Here is an 11327-nt window from a genome sequence, read left to right as displayed (position 1 = left end):
ATAGGACGGCGGTATGGACTAACACAGGGCTGGTGCTTCTGCTCTCAGGAGGAGTCTGCGGCATGAGTTAGAAGTACCCCGCACCTCCACCAGTTTGCCACGCGTCTTCAAAAGGAGGCTGACGACGTTTACTGAGAACAGCTGGGCTCTGGAGAAAACAGCGACGAGAGCGAACTATCGAGCGGGGCAGTGAGCACGCGCACTTCTTTCTTCTTCCAGTCTTCCAGCAAAGTAGGTTCGAACTGGAAGTAGATAACAGACAAGAAGAGCTGTCAGTAGAAAATAATTGCACCTGCATCCAGAAATGCTTTTCAAGCGAATGGGCCTTTCAGCTATTATTAGGTCACATATTATTTTTCACTATGAGGTGTGCTTATGCACAAATCCGTAAAATAGACAATGCTCTGCAACACTGATGCACGAGAATGATTGTTAAACTAAAAATATCTGATTGAGTTAAAGCCTGTTGCGCGCAATGTAGACAAAGCATCCCTGCTGCCTTCTTCAGCTCTCCATCTGCCTTCTGTCACTTGCCCTTGCCAGTCCTCACAGTCGGCAGTACCAGGTGGACAGTACGCAGCCCCAGATGCAGGCGACTCATGAAGCAAAAAATTGTGTAGCGTTACACAAGCACACACAATTCTATTGACATTGTCATCTTTTGCTTTAAATGGCCGTCGACGGATCCGCCACCTCTGTGCCATAATGCCAAAAGCATTCGCGACTACCCTTCGACCTCGGCTCAGGCGATAATTAAATATTCTCCTTTGGTGCTTTTCTTCAAAGAATTGATTTGAATCAGATGTGGTGACAAGCAGTGGTTGAAGGGCTGTAACAATGTACAAGATAAACTTGACGTAAATAAAAATTACAGGAAAGCAAAGCGCTGTTGCAACAACGCACAGCATAAATGGCATCAAAAAGACTGCTGTAGCTCACTTTTGCGAGAATAAGGCCTCATCATGAAGGTCTTCAGAGGGAAAGCCTCATCTCAAAAAAAAAAAAAAAGGGCATATTTCCAACGCTGCCCATCTCGGAGTCTTCGGGGATTCCAAGTTGATTTGCTACAATGAGCTCTTGGAACTTGTTGCGTGCAAACACGCCTCCATCAGACTCGCTGCCGAAGTGCCCGATTTCGACATATAAAAACCTAGGGAAGCACATATAACATTTTATATTAGAAGCAAGCGCATGCAGAAGTGTTGTTATGAGGTAAGTTTAAGTATGTTCAAATATATATATATATATATATATATATATATATATATATTGGTCAAACCTCCTGGGAATCAGTTATTTCTTGTAGCATTCATCTCTTTGCCAAAGACCGCATTTTTTTCAAGAAATAACTAATGATGAAGACATTAACATATTGAAATCTCACCTTCGTGCTATATTTAACTGATGCATGAAATAGTTAATAGATATAAGTATTAAAAAGTCCACAGTCATCTGCATATCCACAACCACTAATAGCCCACCTCCTCATTACCTTGCCATTCCCTCGCGCTCTGTTAACTCTTAGTACAAGTCTCTATGAGACCACATCATGGCTAGCCTAACTTCGTTGCTACATACCAAATGCAATATTAACAATTTTAACCGCATGCTTGGCTATTTACGCTCAAACTTTGCTACTGCCCTTCCTTTCTTAAATTGATAGCTGAACAGTGCAAATCATCCCTGCCTGTAACTCGCATCACTTATCGCAAGCAATGATTTGCTGAAACTACTCTTGTAGTTTCTGTTTAGTGTTCCTGATTTGGCGGGGCACTCAATGACCACGTGTTTGCCATCAAAGGTACCAATACAATGAGGCAGTTTCCACTTTTTCTCAAACTCCTGCGTAACCTAATGAAAAAAACAGAATGAAATACTACTGAGTGAAAGCCACATCATAACGTAGTAAGATCTGCCATTTGTGCAAAGCTGCAACCCCATCTAAGGTAAATGTCGCTTCGTAGTGCAAAGTTGACAGTGCAGAACGCACAGACAATATTGAGTGTTGCAATTCACGGTCTGTGATTGAACTATTGCACGTTCAAGAACCCCAGGTTGTCCTTCATTACAGTGTGCCTCATGAGAAAATGGTTTTGGCACATCACACCCTAGCATATAATATATAATGTTACAACTGTCGCTTCTCAGATTTCGACTACACATACAGAATCTAAAATCTGTACTGAGTAACAATATGTGAAGCTCTTCAACCTTACATTACACATGCAACATCGTTAGAGTCACCATGCATTAGTACTCACTGTCTGTGTCTCTACAGGAAATTGTGTGTTTATCTAGTTTTGCATACTGCAAAGGCAGAAACTTTCAGCGCTGTTCCTAATTGCCTAGTTATGCAACTGTAGTCTAATCTGCTTTTATCAAGTTCTAATTTATGATTAAATAGAAAGTTAGGAAACCACAAATGTGTTTTACTTGGCCTGAGATAATTTGAGAGTTATGGAGAGAAACTGCTGCTTACTTCTGTGGAAGAGTGAGATCCAAATTTGTTCCAGTAGAACTTGGTAAATAAATATCAAACGCATAAAACGGTTCATTATTAGCAAGGCATGATTCAGCTGCGTCTATGCATGCGAGAAGCTAAGAAAAAGAACGCGAGTAAAAAAGTGCACAAATAAAAAAACGGAGACTTGAAATTACTAGAGGAAGTGTAAAGACAAGACAGTATACAGTGCTTTTATTCTGGTTAGACTTCTCTGCTACAATTAATAGGCGTCTCGGTGTTTCTATTGTGATCGTTGACGGCGCATGCCTCACGCGTAAACAAACGCATACTGGGTTCCGTAACAATACCCCTTCGCATTCTTCACCCTTTCAGGGTCAATGGCGTACATATAAGTACGTCCTCCGCGAACACCTCTAAAATGGTTAATGACATACATGTACGTTATCGCTTGTACATTTGAAAATCGCGCCTCTTTCGATGATTTCTTTCGCTTGGCATGAGCTGCAATTCGACTAAATAACGTGCAATATTTTATTTGCGCCGTTGCCTCACCGTTTTTTTTTTTTTCGTTTTTTTCTCTTTTTTTTTTTTTTTTTGCCACGGCGCGTCAGTTATCGCTTGCGCATCCAGGCGCACGCACGGCAGCGGCGGCAAGTTACGGCTTTCTCCTGCGGCGGATCCCGCTTGTTGCACGCGCTACACTGATGGCTATCTGCTTTCAAATCTCTCAAAGGGTGGCCGCTTGTCATTCGATCGTTTATCGCCCACCGCGGCGCGATTACACCTGTTCCCCGGCAGGCGCATATATACACAAACGATGCTGCTGTTTTTGGGTTTCCTTTTTTGGGGACCACAAAAGGTCTATCACACCTTGTCGGCGACAAGACGAGGGCTTCTCATTTGTTTAGGTTTCCGAACGTGCACACAACCAGTGTTCAGTGCGCTTATCGTGTGTATTTTACAACACAAACGATTTGTTTCTCACTTTACTGTCACTCCAAAAAAAAAAAAATTACGACCATATTTTTTGAAATAGGTTCTTTCGAAGAATTTAAATCAGCAATAAAAAATGGAACCTGGGGGGCAGGCGCGGATCCAGGGGGGATGTCCGGATGTCCTGACCCCCCCCCCCCCTCAGATTTCTGCATCGCCCCCTCGCTGAGAGGGGGATGGCCCTGTCGCAAAAAAAAAGAAAATATGGCCACCAGCATTCTTCAAAAGTATTTTTCGCGAGTACCAGTGCTAGCTCGCTCACAAGCTTAGTTGTATTCCGTAGGAGTGTGGTGTCGCGAAGTTGCCGTAGTTATTTTTTTCTCATGAATACCTTGGACCTCCTGGCGCCTGCCGTGCCTTACTCGTCCCGTCGGTGGTGTCGAATGAACGAGGGGACGTCCCTTTTGCCAAACACGCCGAGGTCCGCTCGAGCGCCTTCGCGCCTGATTAACTTAGTTTGCCCTTGGGGTGTCAACGGTTGCCTCATTGGCTGTCATCGGTTCCGCGACCAACCTGCTTAATGAAAGAGATCTCTTGCTGAAGTGTTCATATATAAATAATAACTAACAGCTAAACTAAGAACTACGCGTAGGCAACTATTTATTGCGATAGCAATTATATGGACACTTCAACCCGATTTGTGCTTGTCGTCGTCGCCGTCAGGTTCCCTATAGATAAAATCTTCACCGCGCGCCGTATGCCCGAGCGGAAGCGTGCGGGGACGCGCGCTATCACGGAGAGCGAACGCACTCATCTCCCACGCGCAAGCAAGGAAGCAGGAAGCCAGCGCCGGAGGGAGCCACTTCTACTCTGCCAACAACCGCGCTCGTCGCTCGCCCGCACCGTCTCTTATCTCCACACGGCTCTGACCTTTATGCGCCGTGCATTCGCCGCTCAGTTTCCGTTGCAGCGATAGACCGCACGTACCTTAGCCCGCTGCGGCGTATGCTTGCTGCCAGCGTTTTGACAGTCGTTGTCTGCTGTCATTCAGTGTGATCTGTTCGTGTTTGTGCGCGCTCACACCACGCTTGTTCATTCAGTAAGTAATAGTCGGGCCACATTTTCCAACGCACGCTACACATGCAATGCTGCCCGGATCGGCAGTGCAGCGCTACAGGTGTGTCCCTTCGCACGCGCTGCCCACGGGAAGCGGTTCTCATCAACACCACCGTTTCACAAGCGCCTTCTCGTGGTCATCGAGTCTCTCTTCATGTCGGTCTACTTACGCCGCAGCACACCTGCTTACTTAATCAGCTCATGTTTACTACAATTCATATTGCTACCAAAGCCGCTCACCTTACTTCGTATGACATTGCTGTGTTGCTATCGCATTCATTGCTTCGCCCTTAGGGCGAAACTGTGACATTTTTTTAACTGTAGCACTCATTGTGATCACAGTTACACCTTGACAATATCCACTACGAGCACAGTACCGTTCGTACGCTACAAGTTTTTCATTTTAACTTCGCAGTTTTATTGCCGTACATTAAGCATAGTAGCGTCAAAGCCGCTGGATCCGTTTATCTGAGTGAGTGTTCTCGCGGAGCGGGGCGAAGCCTCGAGCCGCGACTGCGAAGTGGGGGAGTGTGACGTGAGCGGCCAACGCCAGCGCGCGGGCCTAGGATGGCGTCGCGTGGTTAGAGAAGCGGGAGCAGATGCGGGCCTTGTATAAAAGGATGACGTCGAGTGGGAAACAAAATATGAAGACGCTGGCTCGCCCTCTCGGCTAACACGCCGCATCGTTCTTCTTGTAGGTGGCGTCGTGAGTCTTCATACGCGGTGATTCGCATATCGTAAACACCCAGCTTTGTGGTTGCTGTGTTGGAGCGGGGCGTTACGCCCGTATTCAAGAACGTTCCTCTAGTCAACACACCACCACGACTCAAGAGAGAAGATGGCACCGCCATCCCTCCACAGAAGTGGTCACTGAGATTCATGATCATTCACGGGAATTCATGAGAATTGTCGCGTCTTTATTCTCGATTATTCTGCGCAGTACGACAATTGCAATTTGGAGTCTGATATCTGGGAGCACGGACACGCTAGAATAATTCTTCCGACTGATACTGTGTAGAAACTCGACTGTCTCTAAGTTTTCAATACAAACATACCCACTGACTGCAGTCAATAAAAAATAATTGTTCAATTTTAGTTAATTGTGCCGCTCACAGCGATAATTATCATCTCACTTTGTGCCCCCCTGGCCACATAACTTATTTGTACAGGTGGTCTTCGCGTGCCTCCCAGTGCCTAATTTTAAGAAAACCATAAAGCTTAGTTTTGAACACCCTGTATTATCAATCGCAGCCGCCAAGCACATGGCTGTATTGGGTAACGTCCTTTACCGATACCTGGCTTCGCTACAGGTCTTCATCTTTCTGGGGTTTTACGTGCCAAAACCAGTTCTGATTATGAGGCACGCCGTAGTGGAATGCTCCGGATTAATTTTGACCGCCTGGGGTTCTTTAACCTGCACTACAACTCAAGAACACGGGCGTTTTTGTATTTCGCCTCCATCGAAATGCGGCCGCTGCGGCCGGGATTTGATCCCGCGATCTCGTGCTCAACGCCTGAGCTGACTGAGCCACCACGGAGGGCTACATGTGTTGCTTTAGCCGTATAAAACGCGGGTTTATCGTGAGGAAAAACGGTAAATTTCGGTAAATAAGAAAGGCTACTATCATCATCATCATCATTGACAGAAGCTACAGTGTACCTTTATGTGAAAGGAGTTAACTGTGACAAGGCAGGAAAGCGGCAGAGGGCCAAGCAGATGAAGTTGAGCCGTTGCACATGAGTTGAAGTGCATGAAACAATAGCTTGCTGTACTTCTTGCAAATAAAAGCTTTGTGTCAGCAACAGCCCTGTTAGCTTCACTTTGCCTACCCTTATATAACTGTGCATAAGCATAGGCCGGAGCCTTTGTCAAGTGAACTAGTTTTCACTTTTTGTTCAGGCCTCCCTCCATTTCTTTATGGAAAAAAAACAAACCTGATTTCATAAATGTGTGCCGGCGTAATGATAGTTAATAATAAACGCAGAAGGCTACTGTGAAGCATGGAACAACTAAAGTGGAACAATGAAATATTTAAGCCATATATACATATTCATTTTGGCTAAGCAAAGACACAAACCTGGTTAGCATGCCTGTTTTTTTTTTTTTTCTTTTTTTTTTTTTTGAGCCCAGCTGGGAAGTATGCACGCGCTGTTTTCTGTCTGACAAATTTTTACATTAGGTCGACACGGCATGAAACCGCTTTCAAATTTTTTTTACGATTGCCCGGTAATTCGGACAATTCGAAGGCCCCTTCCACATAAGTAACATCCGTCAGCGACGACCTCTTTGCACAAAAGGTCTGAGTTAGGATAGGCAGCAAATTGCCCAAGAGTTACCGTCTTCCTTTTCCACAAGGTACTATTATGGCAAATATCATGTGGCCTAAACAAATATAGTGCTTGCTAAAGATATGTAAAGACTCTCAAGTATGTCAAAATTAACAACAAACAAGAGTGTGAACTGCTTCGAACTGAAACCGTCAGAAATGCAAGGAAAATCAAAGCTTCTGCAAGCAAAGCTTCCATTGAAGTTGCCAGTGGTGCCACCTCTTGGATGCGACGCTGACTGCGTCAGAGGAGCGGGTGAGTAAGCCCACTGCCCCCTTCTAGTACACTGTACAGAAGCTGACCCCCCCCCCCCCCTCAGAAAAAACCTGGATCCGCCCCTGCTGGGGGGTCGCATTTGGTAAAACAATTCGACCCTCAAAAGGTTTGTGCTTCACTGCACGGCTTTATGCTTCGCTGCATGACAAAACTGTACTGCGGCAAAGGTTAATGAAAGGCGCCAATCATGACAGTGAAAAACCAAATACTAATTTTTGTTTCGAAGCGAACATCGAATAGCACAATATTTGAATATTCGCACAGTCCAACTGTTTGGAGATACTACTTACCTTGAGCCACTGAACTGCGGATGACGGACATTTAACATAAAGTGGACCAAGTATATCCCATATTGCTTGGCAGACCTCGGCGATGATAGTGCAAGCAGTCGAACGTCCAGCCAGGAAATTAAATGACGACGACCTGAGTGTCTCTCCAGCTGCCAAAAATCTAACGGAAGAACAACAAAACACACCAACCTTATAGTGATCTAATTAACCTATAACTCTTCCTTCGTATGCATGAAAATACAGCAGAAGTGCTTAAATCCGAAATCATTATGGAATCAAAACACGGACATGACAGTGTGCTTACCTCATAGCCAAAGCCTGGCGGAATGGTCTGGCGGAATGGCCTTGCAGAACCTCGTATTCGCCTTGGTTATTCTAGGCCCCACGAGTTGCAAGAGTGTATCGAAACTTCGCGGCGGCATCCTCAAATAGCTAGCAAAAAAGAAAGCATAGCGTGAGCACCTAGCAAGACGCAAAAACTGTTACCAATACTTACTCGCGGTAGTATTCAACGTCGCGGGACCTGAGGTGCGGCAACAAAGCGTTGGCGCGACCCAACTTGTCGCGCTCTTGCAAAGCCGAGCGAACCCACCATCGCCACTTCCGAGGTGGCCGCTCCTTCCGTTGTTCATTTTCCATTGCCAGAAAGCAACTGGCTAAATGTATCCATGTTATTTCCTCTTCCTCGTCGATGGCAGCGATATCAGACTACCAAAGTTGTAGCGATGGCAGACTACTAAAGTTGCAGCGAAGGCAGACTACTAAAGTTGCAGACGACACGCGCAGTTGCGCGAAACGATCGCTTATAATGACACATGGGTCAATGAATGAACACACCGCTTGAAATGGTGCGATGTAGAGCGCCACTACGCGGAAAAACGTACGCAGACTAGATGGATGTGGGCGAAAGCGGAAGCGGTTGCCGCTGTAGTGGCGAAACAAATCTGAACATCTATGGGATGCGCGGAAAGCTTTGGCCTTTCCGCCCGCTTGCCGCTTCCCAATTGTGAACGTAAGCTCACAGCGACTGTTTTAGGCTCCTTTACAGCCATGCCACATCTAATGTTCATATAATGCACTATTCATATACCACTAACAAGCCATTGCCATCGTCTTGGCGCTCTTTGGCCACATCTGGCCCTTGCGCCAATAAACCACAATAATCAATCAATCAAGATTAGTCTGGTTTTGCTCTCATAGGTTTTGCTCTCATAGCGCGCAAAACCTCTTCACCTCGCAGAGCACGAGCGCGCGAACGCGCCAGCTATGGACGAAGACGACGACGCTCGAACGCAATCATATGGTCCGCATAAATACATGCTCGGCAAGCGTGGCTGTATAATAGCCTAGTGGTTACGACGCTCGCCTTGGGACCGGGCGTACGCGGGCTCGAATCCCGCCTCGGTGAGAAGGTTTGTTTTCCATTTCTTCATATTTTCTTGATACGAGCCACAAATTACGGCTAGCTTAAACAGCTTCGCTGTTAAAGCACAGAAGGCGAGTGGCGACGTCACCTTGAAGTGCCCGCACCAGCATACCGTGACGTCATGGATTTTTACAGCGTCTTCTAGATCTCAGTTAATAGACCTCTCCTGGTGTACGTCACACCGCACCGGCGACGTCACAGCGTGACGTCACCGGCGCACGTGCGGTGACTCTGGTTGGCAAAAAACAGCCGCCGCCGGCTTTCTGCGTGGTGTAGTCGCGCTTTATTTGGTGTAGGTGGGCGCCACGTGGACGCGTGTTTTTATATTTCTTTTTTGTTTTTACGTGAACCTCCTTAATTCTTTTGCCACCCAGATTAACATTAATGTGTGTCGGAGAACATCGGCGTGCGGTAAACTGCATGATGAAAATGTGGCGACGCTGGCCTTTTTTACTTGCGAACATGAATCACTTGGTGGTGGTCTGCGATTGACTGTGCAATGAAGAATATCGGCTTTTCCATGGATGTGTGCCACATTTGTTGTGGTAAAGTGTGCGGCGAGAACGATATCGGCTCATCTTAGCGTAGGGTAACGGACCACATTATGTGTGTGTGCGCGCGCACTTGGTGTACTACGCGATAAACAATACAGCTCGCTTGCGAGACTGTGGACGCGTGTTGCGTGTAATAAAACCGGTCGTAGTGATCAGGCTCCGGTTGAACTTCAGGAACCGTAATTATTGAACAGGTGAGATTGAATGAGACGCGATGATTAGTGAGCGCATGTATTTCGGGGCCATTCGCGCTGTGTGCAAAAAAAAAATCGAGTGAGAGGTATGGCTACGAATGAACTTCTACGATGTTTGGACCACTGCCGAAGCTGCGTGTATACATTTAACCACGGGAAATGCCCTAAAGGCAAGCCACTGAAATTATCGTGATTTAACACAGATCTCACGGGTCTTAAGTAACATTGAACTTTCTTTTTTTTTTCGTTATTGGTGCATTCACCTTCATGGTACGAACTCTATGTCGTGATGATGCACATATACATGCAAAACTTGGGTCTTGTAAAGTTGAGAGCAGCAAACTTTATCTTGTATATCGTTTGGTACAGTGTAAATGGGGCGCAAATCAGTGCATTCACGACAATGCAATGCAAATTTGTGTTCGAAGAAACAAATTTAACAGAATTTAGCGAAGTAGCACTTTGCCACCTCGAAAATGTGCACATTCAGTGACCAAATATTCGTTTTCGAGGAGTATTACATTTTTGTGGATGTTTGATCTACGGAAGAGGCGCACTTTTACGAAATCACCACACGCTGACTTACGGGAACCATGCACTCGTCGGCAACAGCGCTACGTTGTTGCACCGGTAAAACGGGGACGATTATACTTCCTAAGCACAGTTCAGAAATGCTGCCACTTCAAAAAATCGCAATATGCCGGACGTACGATCGTGGCAGTTGATATACAAGCAGCGCTCTTCTGCAGGGAGAAGAGGTCGCACGAACGTTTCTTGCCAACCAGCGCCCGCTTCGGAGGCGCGGCAGAGGGGAGAGGCCCCCGCAGTGACGTCACGCTGTTTGCAAACAGGGAGAGGTCTATTCTTTAGCGGTAAAGGTTGACCAAATTGTGTTCTAAAGGAGCCCAAGAGTGAATATAACAAGTTTAGCGAACTTTAACTGAGACAACGTGGCCGAAATATGAAAAATTACTTTAGAAGTCGTGACGTCACACGAAAGTGCTAAATTAATTAAATTAAATTATGGGGTTTTACGTGCCAAAACCAGTTCTGATTATGAGGCACGCCGTAGTGGGGGACTCCGGAAATTTGGACCACCTGGGGTTCTTTAACGTGCACCTATATCTAAGTACACGGGTGTTTTCGCATTTGGCCCCCATCGAAATGCGGCCGCCGTGGCCGGGATTCGATCCCGCGACCTCGTGCTCAGCAGCCCAACACCATAGCCACTGAGCAACCACGGCGGGTCACGGAAGTGCTGACGTTGGGATTTCCGCGCGAAATTGAAAAAACGTACCTTTGAGCTTCATTTTCTCTTCTAATAATCGACCTATTGTATTGTAATTAACGACTGCAGGGTTTTCGAAGAACACTTTATCAGTCTAAGTTGATTTATTGTTTTGCTTTAGTGTCCATTCAAGCTCTTGGTAGCGCCGCGTAGTGTGGACAAAAACTGCTCCTGGCGATGACACCACCGTGCGTTCCCTAGCAGCCACCTCACGGAGCGGCATGTGCTTCGTTCGTCTCCTCTCCGTGCCGTGCACATGTTGCCTGCCTTGACATGGGACGCTAAATAGGGGGAAGGAGAGCATGCGCGCGGCACGCGCTATGCTCGGGAGAGAGAAAGAGAAAATGAGAGCGAGAAAGAAATTGTAGCAGCACCAACGAGGCAACGCGCAGAGCTCATGCCGACACCGTCCGCGTTTCCCCGCGTTCGCGCAGAACGTGCGCGGTCTCCGTGACTGC

At 46.6% G+C, this 11327-nt stretch overlaps 1 protein-coding gene across 1 annotated transcript; it reads right to left on the bottom strand.

The window, feature by feature from the left end:
• Positions 1-303: 303 nt before the first annotated feature.
• LOC125941995 (uncharacterized) lies at positions 304-7829 on the bottom strand. Its single transcript, XM_049659893.1, has 4 exons — positions 7731-7829; positions 7408-7596; positions 1688-1851; positions 304-1150 (listed from the first exon to the last, which is right to left on the bottom strand). The coding sequence occupies exons 1-4, from the start codon at positions 7827-7829 to the stop codon at positions 973-975; spliced, it is 630 nt and encodes a 209-aa protein (XP_049515850.1). The 3' UTR covers positions 304-972.
• Between the last annotated feature and the right edge of the window lie 3498 nt (positions 7830-11327).

The sequence above is a fragment of the Dermacentor silvarum genome, unplaced genomic scaffold (genome assembly GCF_013339745.2).
Source record: "Dermacentor silvarum isolate Dsil-2018 unplaced genomic scaffold, BIME_Dsil_1.4 Seq843, whole genome shotgun sequence".
NCBI classification, from domain to species: Eukaryota; Metazoa; Arthropoda; class Arachnida; order Ixodida; family Ixodidae; genus Dermacentor; species Dermacentor silvarum.
The sequence above is the reverse complement of the archived record's forward strand: the minus strand, read 5'-3'. Positions and strand labels throughout refer to the sequence as shown.